Source organism: Zootoca vivipara, chromosome 3 (assembly GCF_963506605.1).
Source record: "Zootoca vivipara chromosome 3, rZooViv1.1, whole genome shotgun sequence".
Lineage (NCBI taxonomy): Eukaryota > Metazoa > Chordata > Lepidosauria > Squamata > Lacertidae > Zootoca > Zootoca vivipara.
In genome coordinates, this window is record NC_083278.1 from 101,382,425 (window position 1) to 101,403,781 (window position 21,357).

Here is a 21,357-nt window from a genome sequence, read left to right on the forward strand (position 1 = left end):
GTTTTCAGCCAGCATTTGAAGGTCGAAACAGAAGGTTCAGTGATACCACTAAAACTCTATTTCTTCTTGTTATCGTGAGACTTGCAGCGCAGGGGGCAACCAATGACATCCCAGCAGATGATCTCTGTGACAGAGCTGGGATATAAGGGTTTTGGGTTCCCTTGGACCCAAGTTCTCCAGGGCTTTGGAAATTAATACCAATACCTTGAACATGGCTCAGAAAGTAGGAGATCAGCCAGTATACAATAATGGATCGACACAGCTGTGGCTTCTGCCTGGGGATGTGGCTGTTGAGGCTGTCTTGCATGGACGACGGCAATGCGCTCTACGTGGGGCTACCTTTGACAGTGACTCGGAAACTACAGCTAATCCAGAATGTGGCAGTTAGACTAGCGACAGGGAGCTTTGCATTGTTTCAGTGGGAAGCTTGGATTCCAGGAGGTTATCTTTCCATCCCAAAATTGAGTAACCGAGCTGACAAATGAATCATGTGGGTGTAGCTTAAGGTATTCCAGAGCAGGCATGCTCATGGGCCTGTCGATGGAGCTACTAAAAGTTGCTTAGAAATTCCTTCCTAGCAAGTAAACTGGGGAGGGAAATCTCTGGTCCTCTTGATGTTGTCGGATTCCAACCTTCATCCCCCCCACAGCCAGCAGAGCCATTGGTGGGAGGTGTAGCTTAGCAGCATGTGGGGGGTGGGCACAGATCCCTCATCCCTGCATTCAATTTTCATGTTAGCTGCTAGCTGCTGGAGCAAACCATTGATTGAAATATTTCCTCCCCACATTTATTCCACTTTTAACAGTCACAACTTTCCCCCCAAAGAACCCTGGGAACTGTAGGTTCCCCCTCACAGAGCTACAGTTCCTGGCACCCGGTTTGCAGGTTTCAAAGCAACGTGCTTTAAATGTGCTGCTTGCATCACAGACACAAACAGGGTGCATGATCTGACTTCACTGGTGGCTTATTATTTGCTTGCAAGTAGTCACTTGTAAGCAGAATATCTCTTCGCTACAGCTGCTTGTACGGTACCTAGCCCACATGAGCAAATGATCTATTGTTGCTACTGCCTGTGAGCAGGAAAAAGAAGCACGGCTATATGGTATATTCTGCTCCAGAAGCTTGTTGGGTATAATTGGTAACTTTGATGGAGCTGGGTGTTACTTTATTTCCACACACCCCAGTGTCCGTTTTAATCCCACCCACTTCCTCTGCCAAGTTCCACCCACGCCCTGCAATATGGCCATAGGGTGAGACAGATTTCAGAACTGGGCATGGCTTGTGCTCGCTAGTAGATTGGAAGAAGCCATTGCTTAAAACATACAGACTTATTGCCAGTATGAAACCAGTGCAGGGCAATGGCACTTGCTTGAATGCACTTCTTCCCCACGCCCACCAAGTGTCCCTATTTTCCAGGCACATCCCTGATTTAGAGAAGTCGTCCTGGTTTCTGATTTGATCCCGGAATGTCCCACTTTTCCTTAGGATGTCCCTATTTTCCTTGGAGATATGCTGGAGGGTATGGAGTTACCCGAACTGTCTGAAGGCAATCCTGGTGTGTGTGTGTTTTTTTAATGTTTAATGTTTAATTGTTTTTATATATGTTGGAAGCTGCCCAGAGTGGCTGGGGCAACCCAGTAAGATGTGTGGGGTATAAATAGTAAAACTCATTATGGAATGGGACATCCCTATTTTCATCGAAGAAATGTTGGAGGGTATGCACCCTGCCTTTAAAGACTGGTACGTTATCTTCTTCTTCTTTGACGATCACTCGTAGCCGAGTAAGATTGTCTTCCATAAACACAGTTTTAATAGTAGGTCCGTAAGTGACCGTGGAGGACAATTCTGGATCCACACGTCCTTCCACAGTGGGGACAGAGGTTTCTGGGTGGGAGTTAGTCGTGGTGAGCGTTTGCCAAACGTGTCTTCCTCTTAGCTCGCTTCTCCCTTTTGTCCTGAGTTCGAGTGTCTTCAAAGCCCATGACACCTTTGGTAAAGGCTGTTCTCCAATTGGTACTTTATAGAAAGAGTACTTAAGCAACTTGAGATATTGGGAGGGTGGGGGGTGCACAGGGCAGGACTAAATGGGCTTCTCCTTGCGTGTTACAGGGAGCAGAACAGGTTCCTGGAATCGAGGCCAGGGGAGTTTGGGAAGTGCAGCAACAGGTAAGGAGAAGGGGCAGAAGGACCGGCACCTCTCCTCTGGAGATTGGCAATAGTTGAGAGGTGTTGTAATGGTTAGCTTGCAACTTGGGTCACATCCGCCGCACCACACATTTAAAGCACTCTTACGCACTTGTTAACTGTCATGGAGAATCCTGGGAACTGTAGCTTGGTAAGGGTGCTGGGAATATAGCTGCCAAGTCTCCTGCTGAAAAATGCGGGATCAGCAGCGGCATGGCACCGGAAGTTGCTTCTACGCATGTCCGGACATGCATAGAAGCGACTTCCGGTGCCGCGCTACCCATGTCTGGGCACCGGAAATCGGGCGGCGCCAGCACCCAAAATGGAGCCTCCCTGGCAGGTAGGAAATCCGGGGGATTTCCAGGATTTTTTTTCCATTCGGGAGAACAGCAGGAAACGGATTAAAATCCGGGAGTTTCCCGCGAAAAACGGGAGACTTGGCAGCTATGGCTGGGAACTGTAGGTCTGTGACGCTGTGAGGTCATTGCTCTTACCAAGCTACAGTTCTTAAGGTTCTTTAAACATTAAAGTGGTATAAGATTGCTTTAAATGTATGGTGTGGCTGTGACCTCACCGTTTTCCAGTAATTTTAGTATAACAGAATCTGGAGCGGATCCAGCTGAGGTTTATAAGAAGAGCGGGTGGAGTTGCATGGTGTTGGGATCCGGCCCACTGCTCCTCTGGAGAGGTGAGAGCAGCTGCAGTGTTCTGAGCTGCAGGGTATTTCAAAAGTGACCCATGGAAAGATAAGTATTGGGAAAGTCTTGCTTGTTTGTGCTGCAGCCGGAGCCCCAGTTTGGAATGGAAATGTTGCTGTGGAGGAGCTTACCTAACATCGTGATTAATCCAGCCCAGGGTTACACCTGTTCTCATTAAGAGCACAAAGTCTTTGCCTACACGCAAGCTCCAAATCAGCCAGTTCGGTTTTTGCGACAGCAAAAGGCCATCTAGTTGAATGAACACGAGGATTGTCACATAGAAGGACCCAATAGTACTTCATTTTTAAGTGTTCTAGAATGTACAGTTTGTGCACTTGGCGTCTAGACAAACATTTGCTGCCTGAGATAAAAGGAAGTCTGAAGGTCATATTTTTTAAGAGGTTCTGAAGTAGTTTCCGTAAATGCAATTTTGTCACAGTTAAGCAAGATGGCTTGCATTTGATTTGGCCGCTGATTAGGTTAGACGTACATAATGGTAGCAGTAAGTGGCACATGTTCACTGGGCTTTTAATTTTAAATACCATGCTGCTTATTTTCGCTCTTGTTTTGTATGGAAAATCACAGGCTGATCCTTGAACCTCCAGATAACATTATCAACAAATCTCCTAACCATGTGTATTCACAATTAGATTACCCTCCATGTAAAAAAGCCAAAAAAAACCCTTGATGCTATCCATCCCATTCTTTTTCACAGTATTTTTAAGATCCTGGAGGTGCACTGAAAATACTATTTTGTTTTGTTTATGTTGGCTTAAAAAGATGCAAAGCCCTCAATACAAACTCAAAACATAGCTTTCTTTAACTTTGGAAAATACAAATAAAGAAGTTTCTATTTGCCATGTCACAGCTAATCATTAATATGCTTTGATTTGCACAGCATTATAATCTTCTCTCTCACTTTGGTGGCATGGAAGATGCTAAAATACAGTTGGTGGACATAGTGACTGTAACAGTAGACAAACAGTAGACAAACAGCAGCAAAAAGGCAGGGCAGGGAGATGGATAACGAAAAACTAAAGAGAGCATAACAAATATGTCCGTTGATGCCATAAACAGTGTATGATGCATTTTATCTATCTATGTAATCTGATTTATCATTGTCAGTATGGAATATTACAAAACTCAGCTTGGCTATATAAACGTCTACCAACACATTTCACATACATTAATTAAAAGCATGGTTGAAAAATTCAAAGTCCAACGATCCCATAGCGCCCAGGTATTATGAGTCTGCAGGGAGAGCGTGAAATTTGTATGGCCACTTCTCAAAATGCCAATGGCAGGCCCCAAGCCCTTTTGATGCCTGAGGCAAAGTACAGAATGGTGCTGCCACAGTTCTATGTGCAGGAGCTGCAAGGACTGGCCGCTGAGCCTTCCTTCAACTCTGGCAATGGGTAGCATCCTCCATTGCACCTTAGTGGAACTGAGGGGTCCCTGTGGTTTAGGGGGTGCAGTCTGTGTGGCATATGCAACTCTGATCTCCAACAGAGGGAAATGACTAAGAGGCTCACAGGAAATGGCCAGGGGGGCTGCTTCCCTACCCCACCCCCCAAAATCTGTCACCTGAGGTGGTTGCTTCACTCTGCCTAATGATAGGGCTGGCCCCGCCAGATGGAAAGTTGGTCCGTGCTTTGGATATTACTTACTCATGGGAGATCCATATAAAATGAAAATACACCAACATATTATCTATGTGAAGCAATGCTGAAACTATGCTAATTTTTAGGAGACGGTATTGGAAAGTCTTTCATCTTCAATTATGGGCTCATTTTTCCTGTGGGGTTTTGGTGTTTGTTTGTTTTTTTTAAAGAAAACTTTTAGAGTACAATTTTCTGATGCAATTATATTGTGATTTCAAGTTGTTTTAGCACATGCATTTTTAATTGAGAGATTTTTCAAATTGCGCAATGTTGTTCATTGTTGTGCTTTGGGTTGTGTGCTGCACTGGTTGCCTTTAAGTATTACAAGAACTTGTGATAGCCGCCAGTTCATTTCCAAGCCCAGTTCCCACACGCTGATCTTTAAGACCCTAAACAGCTTGGGGTCCAGGTATCTAACAGACAAACATCTCCATGTCTGTCTGCCCAGATGCTGGTTCTCTTTAGGTGCCTCTGCCACTAGAGGTGAGGCAGGTTATGGTAAGAGAGATAATGGTTTTGGCCGTAGTTTGTGGAGCTTTTCCACCAGAGATGCCTGCCTGGCACTTTGGGATGTCAAGAGAATTCTGAAGAAAACAGAAAAGGAAATGGAAGCAGTTGCAAGTTTGCATGTTCATCTGTGGTCAGAAATGGTAATCAGCCAAGATAACACAATCGGTATTCATTCATGTAGTTGTTGTTTAAAAACGGCAAACAATTAATAATAAATGACTTTGTAGCATTGTTTTTACATTTCCTTTACACCGAAATGAACACAGTACACAAATAATTTACATAACTTATGTTGAATAGCGGATAGTAAGTCAAATAACGTAGTATTTGGCAGAAACCAAAGTGCAAAAGAAAAGTCCTGATTGAAACCAATACTGGTCAGAATGGAAATTGTGTTCTTGCATCTCTACTGACACTTATTCTGTTATGCTTTTAGGCATGGAACAAAACCCTTTTTATTCTTCCTGAAACTTTTCTTTCTGGGGGATTCTAGATCAGAGTTTGACATATTAATCAGTGTTTGTTCCGAATGTATTTATCCTGAGGTTCTTCTTACTGACATTTTAAGGTAAACTTCCCAGGTGATTTTAATATTTTTAATTGTGGTCCTTTTGTAACTCCCCTGGGACCATTTGTTGAAGGTTGGGCTGGAAGAACAATTAACTAACAACACTGGTGTTTGCGGTATTTTAACGCAAGCCAGTTGAACACACCTGGGTGCCTTCCACTGCCCCTACCTTATATGATTGATCTCCTACCACTGCAATTAAGATTTTACCGTCTTCTAAATGCACTTGTAAGCTTGGGAGACTAGGCAGACCTGTAATATTTTCTAGTCCAGCCTCCTCCACTGTTTTGAAACACACTTAGTGCTTAATATAGATCACAGAATGCCAGAGGCTGGGAGCTCGGAAGTACCAGGTAGGTACATGCCTTCATTCAGCATTGTGGTTCAATGGCTTGCTCACTCAACTTTGGCGCATATAGTCTCTCTCTCTTCAGTTCAGTTGCTTTTCTGAGCCATGCTAGCCACCCGGTGTTACAGGCATGTGCAGGAAATTTGCTTGTCAGTCATTGTCATGCCCTCCCATGGGCCAATACGTTTTAAATACTTATGGACAAAGCTGGTTGTGTGAACAAGTATATGCTTATGGAAACTATGGTTTCGACTTCCGAAGTCCGCTAACCCGGAAGTATTTTCACCGCGTGTGCGTTCTGCGCAAGCGCAAAATGGACGCTTCGACTTCCGAAGGTTTCGAGTTCCGAAGAGCGCCGCAGAACGGATTGCCTTTGGAAGTCGAGGTACCACTGTATATTGTTTGGACAACCATTTTTCAAAATAAGCTTTGCTACACGCCTATCACATTTAATTTATTATTTAACTGTAATGCCCCTTCACGTGTTTGTATGCAAAAGGTGGCGTGGAAATACCTCAAAGAAACTAACAAACAAGTGAGCCAACTAACTCTACGTTTAGGGACAAAAAAACATAGCCTTGACTTGCAACTTGGAAGTGACCCTAACCTACCATGGGTGAGTAAGCAAGAGGCTGCTTACAAATGTAGCGCTAAATACTTTATGAAAGTTTGTGTGTTTTAATTAGGTTTTTTTTTTTTTTTTTTTAAAAAAAGAATGTTAGGATGGGCTTTCTTGGTTTGGCTGTATTAATAGGTTCCAGTTCATATTTCAGCATTTTAATTGTTATGCTACAGGAGCCTTTATCTTTATTTGTTATTATTAGCTATCTAAAGTCTTTGCAAGAGTGTTTTTGCTGTCACTAATAAACAGTGATGTCTGAATTCAAATAATCCTTTCTATTGTGCCTCAGTGTTGCCCTGAGCTGTTGCATAATGGGAAGCATTAAGTGTGCTAGAAATAAGCACAACAGCAGCTTTCCTCTTTATGTGGGCATGTACAAACCTGAAGGGGGGGGGGGAGAGAAATAAGCAGAAGACTGGGTGGAAATTTAATACTGGTGCGTTGTAAACTTTCGTTTCCCATGCAGTTGCTAACCACAAAGAGACCCTTCTCAGAGCCTTCTCTAAATAACCAAAATGGCAGCACAAAATCCTGCTGTGCTGACGAAGCTGTTCCTATGTGTGTGTGTGTAAATTTATTTATTTGTTGACAGTAATGTCTTCACGTAACAGAAGAGTAGTGTTCAGCCCACATGGCTACATCCTCCTTCAGTGAATGCTCTGGTTGTCACTTTTGTGAGAGATGACTCTGCGCCAGCCATTTTCTCTGGGAGATCAAGAAAAGCTTTGGCTCGTCAAGTGACTCTTCACCCTCTCATTCCTTGTACTTGTAAAACCTCAGTGGTACATTGCCTGGTTCAGGCTTTCCATTTTTTAAACCAGTTTTAGGCTGAAAATGAGCCCTGTGCCCCCACATGCTCCTTCCTCGCCCTTCTCTGTCTCTCTTTCCCTCACACACATCGTTTTGGTGAAGGTAATCTGGGTTTCTTAAATACTTGTTTCCTATGATATAAAACTGTGATACTGTAGTTACATCTAAATCAGGCCCTTCTGTGAGGTAATAGCAAACCCATCTTTTCATCTTTGGTATAAAATAGTCCCTCTAAAATTGATGAATCTTTATTGAAAGCCTCCATCTTCTTTAATGAAGGAGAAATGAAAGCTGTATTGGGTTTTAGTTTCCGGTCCTACAACTTTGCCTTGGTTTAGATTTGACGGCCTTCTTTGGATAGACTTCTCTTGTCCCGGCTATCGTTATATAACCCAAACCCCCATTTTGGGCTGATTACTACCAATTATTAGTAATGGCAATGGCTTATAATTACTGGAAAGGTGTGGTAAAAGTGTGAGGCGTACATTATCTGGCAATCCTCTGTGTTAACCTTTCCTGCCACCCCACCCCATCGTGTCTCCATAGGTAAGCTGTGCCTCCTGAGCAGCATGCAATTTTTAATGGGTTTTACGTCAGATCTGAATGTGACCTTTATGCTATAGCATCTATATAGAGATTGAATGCCATTGGAAACAATTGGCTAGGTAAACTTCGAGGGATTAATGTGCAATTAATGCATCTTGCGGTTGACAGATCTATAGTTGTGGTAGATAATGGACATAGTTTGTTGTTGTCATGCTGGATCTGCCAAATGCGGCGGACAAAGTAGGTAAAACGATATCTTGATTCAGTTGATGAGAGTTGTACTTAACAGCAGAAGTTGCTTCTGTGAGTGGCAACTCTTGCTGATTTAATCACATTGACATTCTGAATGCATCTTGGCACTTGTGCACTAAGGTGAGTTTCAGCAGCCCTTTTATTGGGGGGTGGGGGGTGGATTGGCATTGTTTCCAAAACAAGCACAATTATTTCCCCCAAGGTGGCTTACCCAAGCAACCACTCCAAAGAAAAAACACCAGTTGCTCATGTGTACTGAAATATATTCGTGTCCTATCCATCTACAGTGGAACCTCGGTTTATGAGCACCTCGGTTTACAAATTTTTGGTTTACGAATGCCGCGGACCCCTCTGGAACGGATTAATCCACTTCCCATTACTTTCAATGGGAAAGTTCGCTTCAGTTGATGAACGCTTCAGTTTATGAACAGACCTCCGGAACCAATTACACCCAAGCTTCGGGTTAAGTACGCTTCAGGTTGAGTACTCCGCGGACCCGTCTGGAACGGATTAATCCACTTTCCATTACTTTTCAGTTTATGAACGCTTCAGTTTATGAACAGACTTCCGGAACCAAATGTGTTCATAAACTGAGGTACCACTGTATATAAAGGATGGGGAATCCGTGACCCTCCCAGATGTTTTTGGATTACAGCACCCATATTCCCTGACCATTGGCTATGCTGGATGGGGGCTATGAGATCTGGGGTCCAACAACATCTGGAGGGCTATTCTGCAAAGAAAATTAAATTGTTAGTGATTAAAAAATTCAAGTTTCGCTATTGAAATGTATGCAAATCAGGCAGAAATCTGCGGGAGGAATCCAACATGGTACTATGACAGTTTCATTGGTTGCTGAGTGGATTGACACACCTTCTGAAGACTTAACAAAAACTGGATTGAATGAATATGAATTGCTTAAAAGGTAAAGGTAAAGGGACCCCTGACCATTAGGTCCAGTCGTGACCGACTCTGGGGTTGCGCGCTCATCTCGCATTATTGGCCGAGGGAGCCGGCGTATAGCTTCCAGGTCATGTGGCCAGCATGACAAAGCCGCTTCTGGCAAACCAGAGCAGCACACGGAAACGCCGTTTACCTTCCCGCTGTAGCGGTTCCTATTTATCTACTTGCATTTTGACATGCTTTCGAACTGCTAGGTTGGCAGGAGCTGGGACCAAGCAACGGGAGCTCACCCCGTCACAGGGATTCGAACCGCCGACCTTCTGATCAGCAAGCCCTAGGCTCAGTGGTTTAACCACAGCGCCATCTGGGTGGCTTATCTGGCTTTAAATGGAACCACAAGACTATTCTAACATGTGCGGTTCCATCTTGGATTAACTCTCACTTAACCAGAGATTTGGGTGGAGGGAGGGCAGTGACAGAGACGAATAGTGTAAAAGTCATGAAAACTTTCCCAAATAGATATTTTACAGCTGATGTCGTGATTGTAACCAAACAGATTTTTAGGCAGTACCGTATTGGCCTGAATATAAGAAGCACCTGCAAATAAGCCGCACCTTTAAAATTGAAGGGGGGAAAAAAAACCCGGGCTGCTTCCTGCGGGGGGGGGGGGAGCCACACAACTTTGCCGGTGGCGTTCCCCCTTCCTTTGGCGGCCACACTTATATTCTGCATGGGCGGAATGGGGGGGGGGAGTGTGGCTTATATTCGAGCCAATACGGTATTACCTTGTATTCTTCAAAGTTCTTTATGTTGATGCAAATTACTGGGATTTTTGGTTGGGAGGATGGGCCATCTTGCTGGACTAACTTGGAATGTCTTTGTTGTTCTTTGCTTCAGCTTAGATCAAAGAAAATCCTAACATTTATACAAGGATTTCATGAAGATACTTTTATTTTTTAAGTAACACCTAGGAGACAGGCTATAATTTTATGCTTGCAGCACCCTGCCCCGTTCATATTCATCTTGAGTTTTGTTTGTTTGTTTTAAATCAATTACTGCATGTGTATATATATATATATATATATATATATATATATATATATATATGTTACCAAGAATGGCTTTTATCCCCACTATCATACTTAAAGCAATCTTGCGAGGTAGGTTAGAGGGGAGAGAGAGAAAGAGTGAGCGACTGGCCAAAAGTTGCTCAGTGAACTTCACGGCTGAGTAGGAATTTGAAACCAGAGCTAGACCCACATTGCAACACCTTGTGTTTGCAAGGCAGGGCTCTACTAGAATTATTTGCAAACACAATTGCTGCTCATCGGATACCATGTATGGAATTCCACGCTGTAAGTTCCTTGTTGATAACCCAAGTCCATGTTGCATGCCACTGGGAAGCACAATGAAAACTCAGACGACCTACCTGACATTTGAAAAGTCTTCTTTAAAACATAGGTCTGTGCATGAGCATATGTACACATGTTCAGGCAGTTGGGCACAGACAATGGACGTACCCCCCCTTCCCAGCCTTTCTGAACTACCCTAGCTCTATATTGGAGAAATAGACAGACATTAGGCTTGAAAGAGCCATTTTATTTTTCTTTACTAGAATTCTGAAATCCACTAACTGGATGCTCATACAGAAGGCATAAACTTAGATTTAAAGAATTCTGAGCCCAGGAATTTGTTTTGTGTAGCAGAACTGAATGGAGATCACACAAAAGTCCATTTCTGGTTATCCCAAACTATGCTTAATTAAGCAGTATAATTTAGGGTGGTAGTGAAGAGTTATATATCCCAACTGGTTTCCATTGGTATATGGGTTTTACAGAATGTTTCTGACCTAAGCACTGACCAAACCCAAAAGTTCAGGAAGGTTGACACCTCACGTGCCTTTAGACTTTAAACATTATGTGTTCATATGCCTCAAAGCAGGTCATTGACTCCTGAACTGAGTCCGAATAGAATAGAAAATTCTTGAATAATAATAACACTCCTTGTCTAATAACACACACCTCCCTTTTTATTACCGTGCCATAAAATTTATTTTAAGAGGAACTGAAACATCTTGTTCTAATAACAAAAAAACTCTCTGTTATATATCAGCCTTTCAAGCGACCTTCCATGTTGCTTGTGATAATAACCTTTTACTGATGGAAATACCAATTTACTGTTGGTAACTGATTTATAATGCTACTGGCCGTTCTAAGATGGTTTCCCCAAGGCCAAGGAATCCTACAGCATCTTTCACCAAGTTGTCAATAACAAGGGAATCACTGGTAATGGGATGTTTGAGAGTAAAATCATGGCAACAGAGTTTTTAGATACAGCATTTTGAATTTGGAGATGTTTGAGGTTTTCTTGATACGTTGACTACAATGCTGATTATCCTTAGATCAGCATTAACAGGAGTTGTATCTGTTGCACCTTTGCTTTTCTTTGTGTCTATATTGTTAGCTTAATTTTCCCTCCCCGCAAAAATGGTTGTAAACGTGTGTTCCATGGAGAAAGTAGTATGTCAGAATATGCTTTCATGGCCCAACATTAGTTAGTATTTTAAATCTGCTCAATGCAGATTTGGTGAGTCCAGACTGCTATGACAACAGTATACTGTACTATGAACAACCTCGTCTCCTATTCCATCACATACTGGATTTTTAAAATTTGTTTGGAAAGTAATTTGAAGTGCACTGTGAATGTGTGGAAGATTGTAATTCCAAACACCACACCAGTAATTGTCTCTTTCGTAAGAAATGGGAGTCAACAGGATCACTGGAGAGAAGCAAGTTTAATTCTCAGTTCAGCCATGAGCTGATTGCCCAGTTATAATCATCGTCACCACATTCCCCATAAACACATTGTTCTCAGAGTGGCTCTCAGATAATAAAGTAATGCAACAACACATGTTAATAATAAAAAAGAGCAATAAAGCATAACGACGGCAAGGCATTGCAATATAGCATTGCTGAACTATCCCATAACGTTTAATTTTAAAGCACATCGAAAGTTTAAATAAGCATAAAACAAAAAAAGCATAAAGTAGACCAATTAATAATGCCTAATACAGTTAACACCAACACTGGACCCATATTAATCAGCAGTTCATATTCAGTGGGAGAAGAGGGAGATTTATCAACAGCCAACAAAATCATTCGCAAGAACCTGAAGGCAGAGTGACCATGCTATAGCCACACATGCAGAGTTAAAATGTTGGTACTAGAAGTCCCATGCTTGCCTCAGAGGAAACCCCTCTCTTTCTTGTGTCTCAGCTCTAGCCCGAAGTCTCTGTTGTTGCTTTTAAAAATATTCTGACACAGTTAAAGTTAGCTCTGATGAAGCCAGGGCTTTTTTCTTTCTTTTTTGAGCCAAAACACAGTTCTGGCACCTCTCTGATGGGCGCCATTGCCATTATAAGAGAACAGGGGAGGCATTCATAGTGAGTTCCGGCACCTCTTTATCAAGTAAAATAGCCCTGAAACAAATTGTATCATTTTTGGGAGCGTGCTGCTAATTCATCGTACAATCCTACACACCTCTACTCAGAAATATATCACGCTGAATGCCAGTGGGCTTACTCCTAGGAAAGATTTGGTCTAAGACTTGCAGCCCAAATCCAACTGCTGGTTAGATTTACATAGAAGTAGGCTGCACTGATTTCAATAAAAACTTCCTTTTTCTGGTGTGTAAAACAGCAGTCCTACCCATTTTATATGGAACCAGAGGCAAAGCTTCTGGACAGAGGCTTATTAAAATGTCTAAATAGTATCTTGACACCCACCAACAATAACAGTACTTGAATGGAATTAAGAACATAAGAAAGGCCCTGCTTCGTAAGACCAGGGCCTATCTAGTCAATCACCTGTAAATATTTTGAGTTATTTGGAAATGGGACTTAAAAAAAATTAATCAAAATCTATCAATCACTATTTCCCTCCCCACCCCACCCCCTGCCATGGTATAATGCAGGCATGTCCAAAGTCTGTTTTGGGGGCCGTTTCGATTTAATCCGGCCCCCGTGGCAGCATATGTCCTGGGGTAAAACCCTTTAAAAAGCTCAGAAACTTCAATCCTAAAAATAGCTCAACAACATTAGGGTAAAATAGAAAAAAAAGCTCAACAACTTCAATCCTAAAAAACTTGGTCGGCCCTGATGCTCACATCATCAAATCTGGCCCTCTTTGAAAAAAGTTTGGGCACCCCTGGTATAATGTATTTAGGTGTTTTTAAATGGAAGTTGCTTGGAGACCATTTAGGTAACAAGTGACTAACAAGGTTACGACAACTGCTCTTACTAATATCCTGGGTGGATCAATGGAGCCACGTCTAGTCCAGGAGCAATATCTTTTGGACTCCAAACCACTGACCTGAAAGAATAAAAAGTGGTGTGATTATACTGTCTGTGAAAATGGGATGCAGAAGCATTCCAACTTGGGAAGTGGGATACCGCCTTCCCCCTTCCTCCCTTCTGGATGCGGTCATCCCAGAAAAGCTTGTAGCAGACCAGTAAACCTCTGAAAGATTATGTATTTGCTCAAGGGGACACGTTTTCAGCACTGTCTCAAATGGTGTTATTTCTGCAAGGTGGTGTCGAGGAAGCTAACACACTAGCTGGGTTCGCTTTGGGTGAAGTTTTGGGACAGCAGAAGGCAAAGTCACAGGGAAAGTGGGAATCTACTGCAAAGAAAGAATGTTTTTGCTCTGGCACTTACGATAGCTAAGGGCTGGAGAAGAAACAATTAGTTGGTGGAGCAGTTGTTGTCCTTTCTAACAAATACCGAATGAGCACCCACCCTCTCTCTTGTCCCTCCCAACCACCCACGCAAAAAAAGAAAGAGATGTTGGCAAAGAGAGGGAGGGAGACCTGAGTTTAATCTGATTTCCGTCAGGTACGCAACGTTCTGGAGTACAGCCCACTGGCAAAAACATGTGTAGCGTTTTCCTCAGCAGCACCAGGAATGTTTTCTGGTTGGTTTGGCGCCAGCAACCGAGGTCTGCTTGTTAGCTGGGAGTTCACACAGGCTCCTTGCCAGGCCTGCGCAGAATACTGTCTCCTCTGACTTCCTGTGGTCTTGCATAATGTTTCCTTGCTGCTGGTTATAGCTGTGTGCGTTAGGTCCAGCTCCGCTCTCCCAACGTCATACATTTCAGAGGCGTGGTGGTGTTGCAAACTTTGGCCCAAGCGCGTGTCCTTACCTGAGGTGCTTACCTGAGGGTCACTTGGGGAGACTGCCTTGCCAGTGGCATGGCTCGTGCTGATGGCTGCAGTTTGAAGCTCTGAGTCAGAAGTTGGGAAATGCGTAGGATGTGCTTTGGGCCGTAGAAGGGTGCATTCAAGCCCAAGGCTGAATCAACCAGAAAAAGGTATTTGGTAGACAAGACTTAGATGGCTTTAATTCTGTTTTGCTATAGTTATGTCCTTGGCACATACATAGCTAAGCAAATACAGTGGTACCTCGGTTTTCGAGCGTCTCGGAAGCCAAATGTTTCGGTTTTTTAATGCCGAAGATCCGGAAGTGAATGCTTCCGTTTTCAAATGCGCCTCAGAAGTTGACCGGCTTCCGAGGCGCATTTCTCAATTTTCTCAATTGAATTAATTTGCTGACTGCCCATTGCGCCTCGGTTGTCAAACATTTCGGAAATCGAGCGGTCTTCTGGAACAGATTACGTTCGACAGGTGAGGTACCACTGTATTTTGCTCTCACGTGTTGAAATCCAGCAGTGCTTTTAGACAAGCAGCAAAACAGACTAGCCAGTCATTCTCTCCCAAGTGAAGCATTCCACCATAAGAGTAGAAGAAGAGCCCACTGAGTCAAGCCAACGGTCCATTAGCCCAGCATCCTTTTCTCACAGTGGCCAACCAGGTGCCTTTGGGAAGCCTGCAATTGGTTTTCGAACACAAGAGCTTTCTTCTCTCCTGTGGTTTCCAGCAACTGGTCTTCAGAAGCATTGTTGCCTCCAGGGTTCGAAATTCACCAGGCCCATTTTGCCCCTGGCTATCATCGACTTGCGACCAAGTGAAGATGCCCAGGTGCCAGGATGTCACCTGAGGTCTCCACCATCTGGAGGTACATGCCTGGGCATCACTGGATCTTGATGGTTTTCAAACACTAGCAACACATCCTGTAGAATTCTATCCATTATATTTTATCTGCACAATCAGAATGAATTTAAGGAACCAAAAAGTCATATTGAAAAATAGGTCTAGGCAGTCCGATTTGACAACGGTAACCCTGGTTTAAGGAGCCATTTGGTCCCTAACTTGTATATATCTGAATTTCTAACCCTGGCTGCCTCCAACTGTGGTGGAGGAGCATAGTCATCATGGTTAATAGCCATTGATAGCACTCTCCTCTGTGAATTTGTCTAATCCTCTTAACGCCATCAAAGTTAGTGACCATCACTACCTCCTAGGGGAACAAATGCCACAGTTTAACTAAGTGCATCGCAATGAGGTACTTTCTTTTATCTGTCCTGAAACTTCCGACTTTTATTTTGTTCATTAGATTTATTTTTGATTTATATTTCGAGTTAACTAAAATCAGGATTGATTTGGTTTTCTTATATTTAAAGGGTAACTTAGATTAGATTGGGGGGACCCAGGTGGCGCTGTGGTTAAACCACTGAGCCTAGGGCTTGCTGATCAGAAGGTCGGTGGTTCGAATCCCTGTGACGGGGTGAGCTCCCGTTGCTTGGTCCCAGCTCCTGCCAACCTAGCAGTTCGAAAGCACGTCAAAGTGCAAGTAGATAAATAGGAACCGCTACAGCGGGAAGGTAAACAGTGTTTCCGTGTGCTGCTCTGGTTCGCCAGAAGCGGCTTTGTCATGCTGGCCACATGACCTGGAAGCTATACGCCAGCTCCCTCGGCCAATAATGCGAGATGAGCGTGCAACCCCAGAGTCGGTCACAACTGGACCTAATGGTCAGGGGTCCCTTTACCTTTACCTTTAACTTAGATTTATAGCATCTACCTTCTTCCTCAAAAGTAAGCAAATTCAGTGTGGTTTGTTGCCAAGCAAATAAGCACGAAATTAAGTTTTGTTTTTGCTGTGTTTCTATTGATTTAACGATGGTGGCTTGGTTTTTATGGTTTCTGTAAACCTGCTTTGACGGATAAAAAGATGGCCTGTATGTTTAAAAAAATACCAACGAAGCATTATTTTCTGTCTTCCCCACACAAACACACCTCTTAGGCTCATTAAATCACAAAGTTCCTGGTTCCCAGCCTGAGAAAGAGCCAGCTTGGAAGAACTATGGATGAAGAGGCTGTGGTGCAAATAAGGGCTTGGATCGTTATGAAATCTAATATAGCACTACTCAAATGTAAACAATTGGCTTTGGGCACCTAAGCTGTATAGGTAGAAACTAGAGGTTCTGTTCCGAAGTGGCAGCCTGTTGCAGCCAAACCTCCTCCTTGATCTCAGGAACAATCGCGCAAAATTTGGTGACAATATCTTAGGTAAAGGTACCTCTGACCGTTAGGTCCAGTCGCGGATGACTCTGGGGTTGTGGCGCTCATCTCACTCTATAGGCCGAGGGAGCTGGTGTTTGTCCACAGACAGCTTCTGGGTCATGTGGCCAACATGACTAAGCCGCTTCTGGCGAACCAGAGCAGTGCACGGAAACGGCGTTTACCTTCCCACCGTAGCAGTACCTATTTATCTACTTGCACTTTGGCGTGCTTTCGAATTGCTAGGTTGGCAGGAGCTGGGACCGAACAATGGGAGCTCACTCCGTCGCGGGGATTCGAACCACCAACCTTCTGATCGGCAAGCCCTAGGCTCTGTGGTTTAGACCAGATTGATCTCAGGAACAATCACACAAAAGTTGGTGACAATATCTTAAGAGGTGTGCAAATACAAATAAGCAAGCACTTTCCCAAAGCATATAATGGAGTGCATTGCTGTTGTTTGTTTGTTTGTTTGTTTGTTTGCTTGCTTGCTTGCTTGCTTGCTTTAAACTGGGATCCTATGCTGAAGAGTGGCTCATACGTTCTCTAAACAAATACTGTACAGTTGTACCTAGGAAGCTGAACGCCTTGGCTCCTGAGCAAATCGGCTCCCAAACGATCGAATAAATTCTAGATTTGCATCTATACATATATAGATATGTACTGTATAGACCTCTTTGTCTCCCCCTTTCTGTACAAATATGTTTTTAAAGCTTGGATAGAATATTCAGGCTTGCAATCCGGCATCGGGTTTGTGAGTGTTTGGGTTTTGTTTCGTTTTGTTTCTGACTCACATGTGATCTGTATTTAGATTAGCATGTGGCCACACAAAGTAATCTGCTTTCCAACATGAGGAAACACCCTTCTCCTAACTTATGTAACTGCACTGCTGCACATTTTACGCCTGTTCCAGCTAGCGAAGCCGTCTGATCTCAGCAGAGAAAGAAGCGCTTGAGCAACATCTCGGTGGGAGCTCCTTGTTTACGGCACTTAGCTGTTCTTGTGGTGCAGAGATACTTCTGCCTGCCAGAAGCATGCTTAGGGCAGATAACTCTATCTCTAAAGGTGCCTGTGCTCAGAGATAAAAGAGAGTCGATTGCTGAATGCTGGAAGCTTTCTGCTCTGTATGCTGGTATCCTCTCACTGCCAGGGGTGCCAACTTGAATAAAATGGGGTGTGTGTCAGATAGGCCCTGTCCCACATATTCGATCACATGACGCAATGCATCCACACCGTTTGAATGGCAATGCCCATCAACTTGGGGGAGGCTCAGCCCCCTCAAATATTTTATTGAGGAGGCTGAAGACCCCTTGGTCCCTAGGAGTTGGCTTCTATGCTCACTGCTGAAGTTCTTGTTTCATCTTCAGTGTAACTTTCAAAAGCAAAATGTGTGAAAATCCTAGAAGGTTCCCTGTCCAGCCCACGCACTAAATTTTAAGCCAGGATTCATTGAGGTTTAGGTCCATGATCTGTATGACTGGAGAGTGTGAAACAGCATTGATGGAAATGTGCTTCAGAGGTCAGGGCCAGACATTTGGGCACCGTAGGTGAACCCCAAATGGTGCCTCGCTTTCAGGGAAGAAGGGGAAAGTGGAGATCTATATTGGGAACAAAGTTGGGGAAATCAAATCAGCCCTACCCAGCTGTTGAAGTTGAACTTCTGGAGCAGAGCCAGTGGGCTGTAGCAATGTTTGCAGCAGAGCCATCAGGAATCACCTATTATTGATAGGAATTGAATCCGATTTCTCCCCCATTCCAAGCGAAATAGCACTCAGGCCCGTGATTAACTGAAGCTCTGCAACCTTATTTGATTTGAGATGCTTCATCTTTATGTCTGCTGGGAGCTCTTTCCCACGCGTAAGCATAATCGTCCTTTTTTCTAATTGCAGCGAGACACATTTGCTTACCACAACTTTGATTCCATCTCTCTCATACAGGAAGGATTGCAGAGATAAGATATGCCACCTAAAAGCGTCATCATCTCAGGATAGGACGTGGGGATCATACAATCATAGAATTGTTAAGATGGATGGGGAAAACTGTACAGCCTGGGTAGGCAGGGGTAGGGCTGAGATTTGTGTTTGCTTACTTCCATACAGGGTGACCTAATTAAGCCTGGCACGCAAAAAAAGGCATTGAAAGGTCAAAGTATACAGAAAGGGAGCAGAATAAAGGTTAGTAAGTGATGCCTTGCTGTTCATCCATGAAGCTAATTTAACCCTGCACAGAAAACATGCATTCACCTTGATCTCAAGCTCGTACGTCTGACGAAGTTGACTTTAATCCCCGAAAGATTATGCCAGAATAAATTTGTATGGCTGCTTATACACCATGCATTTAAAGCTCATTACTTCCCCCAAAGATTCCTGGGAATTGCAGTTTACCCCCCACAGAGCTACAATTCCCAAAACTACAGTTCCCAGGATTTTTCCAGGAGAAGCCTGGGGTGTGCTCTAAATGTAAGATGTGTGGTGCCATAAGAGTCTTTTCTGTTTGTTTGTTTGATCCAGTGCATGAATAGCACTACTTAACATCCGGGGGCTTTCTTTCTTCTTCTTTTTCCAGTGAGGACTGGGATTAATTTTATTTTCAAGCTGAAGTTTGCGCTTTTTAAAATATGATCTTTAAAACGGAAGCATGGCACATGAATCAAACAGATTGAATTAAGGGTTGATATTCTTAACACGGGTAGGCAAACTAAGGCCCAGGGGCCAGATCCGGCCCAATCGCCTTCTAAATCTGGCCCGCGGATGGTCCGGGAAGCAGCGTGTTTTTACATGAGTAGAATGTCTGCTTTTATTGAAAAGGCATCTCTGGGTTATTTGTGGGGCATAGGAATCGTTCATTCCCCCACCCCCCACCTGGTCTGAGGGACAGTGGACTGGCCCCCTGCTGAAAAAGTTTGCTGACCCCTGTTCTATATACAAAAAGGGGTCAGGTCTGACTTGAGACCTGACTTCTGAAATCTGGGCATCCCATTCTCTACTACTGCAGGTACCAAGGCTACTTGTCCATCTCAAGTTAATGTACATAAGTCACACTTTCGCCATCAATGTGCATGATGGCTAAGAAACTGAATGTCCCGTCTGAGCCTGTGACATCCACATTCCAGGCTGATATGGCGCTTGGTTGTGAGAGAGTTGTCTGTCATGCACGACAGTTCTTGTTGCCCAACAGCTTATTGAGGATTGCGTGTGTCGTTGTCATCATAAGCCAAACGTACCACCCTGCATGCTTCGTTCTGTGCTTTAAACCTTCTTCCAGGTGCCTTTTCAGCAGTGGCAACAACTTGGTTGTTATTTGCGTTGCAAAAAAAAATGTGCATGATAACGGCATTTCCACAATTAACGTTCAGCTCCTTTGGCCCTTTGAGGGACTCTGGACACAACAGAGCCAGGTTTGCAAGCAGGAGAAAAATCTATCACCTGAGCGCTTTTGGGGTGTACTGCTTATGTGATTTACTATCACATAGTGTGTCACATTAGTGACACATATACCCGGTGCTTTTTTTTTCCTTTAAAAAAATGTTTAGGGGTACTCTCATTTTGACTCAAGAAGGAACGGCTTAGGGAGCTGGGTATGTTTAGCCTGGAGAAGAGAAGGTTAAGGGGTGATATGATAGCCATGTTCAAATATATAAAAGGATGTCATATAGAGGAGGGAGAAAGGTTGTTTTCTGCTGCTCCATAGAAGCAGACACGGAGCAATGGATTCAAACTACAAGAAAGAAGATTCCACCTAAACATTAGGAAGAACTTCCTGACAGTAAGAGCTGTTTGGCAGTGGAATTTGCTACCAAGGAGTGTGGTGGAGTCTCCTTCTTTGGAGGTCTTTAAGCAGAGGCTTGACAGGCATATGTCAGGAATGCTTTGATGGTGTTTCCTGCTTGGCAGGGGGTTGGACTGGATGGCCCTTGTGGTCTCTTCCAACTCTACGATTCTATGATTCTAAGAAAATCACCATTTTATAGTTCAAATTGGGGAAAATAAATACAGTAAATGGACAAAAGGATTCAAAAATGTTTAGGGGTATGTGTACCCCTTGTATCAGGTTGTCTGATGATATGATCTGTGCTGCAGAAACTCTTCTGCGTTTCGTCACCAGAGTTGGGGGAAAACTAACATCTGAAACAGCCCTGAAAGGGAGGGGGGAAGCATAGAGAAGAGATTGGGAGGTATTTCAGAGGAACCAGACCATTAGGATTAAAGTTGGAACTCCAATCCCTGTCGAAATCTTGCCTTATAATAGCAGCCTACTCCACAAGGCCTTACAAATGAATGAGAAAAGAAGCTCTAAATCCTCTGGGATGCTATAACTGCTATGCAAAGAATTACTCATTAAAAAATCTATGTGGGACAAGAAGCTACAGTTAGAACTGGATATGGAATAACTGATTGGTTCAAAATTGGAAAAGGAGTACGACAAGGCTGTATATTGTCTCCTTGCTTATTTAACTTATATGCAGAATTCATCAAGCGAAAGGCTGGACTAGATGAATCCCAAACCGGAATTAAGATTGCCGGAAGAAATGTCAACAACCTCAGATATGCTGATGACACAACCTTGATGGCAGAAAGTGAGGAGGAATTAAATAACCTTTTAATGAGGGTGAAAGAGGAGAGCACAAAATATGGTCTGAAGCTCAACATCAAAAAATCCAAGATCATGGCCACTGGTCCCGTCATCTCCTGGCAAATAGAAGGGGAAGAAATGGAGGCAGTGAGAGATTTTACTTTCTTGGGTTCTGTGATCACTGCAGATGGTGACAGCAGTCACGAAATTAAAAGACGCCTGCTTCTTG

At 43.5% G+C, this 21,357-nt stretch overlaps 1 protein-coding gene across 2 annotated transcripts in view; it reads left to right on the forward strand.

Moving 5' to 3' along the window:
- The window catches only part of EPAS1 (endothelial PAS domain protein 1), a 125,763-nt gene that overhangs the window by 12,269 nt on the left and 92,137 nt on the right, over window positions 1-21,357 (forward strand). Inside the window, exon 2 of one of the 2 annotated variants that reach the window (XM_035111181.2) lies at window positions 2,110-2,166. The exons of the other annotated variant lie outside the window; for it this stretch is intronic. Coding sequence (XP_034967072.2) covers window positions 2,110-2,166 — 57 coding nt within the window. The remainder of the gene's footprint in view (window positions 1-2,109; window positions 2,167-21,357) is intronic. 2 annotated transcript variants of the gene reach the window in all.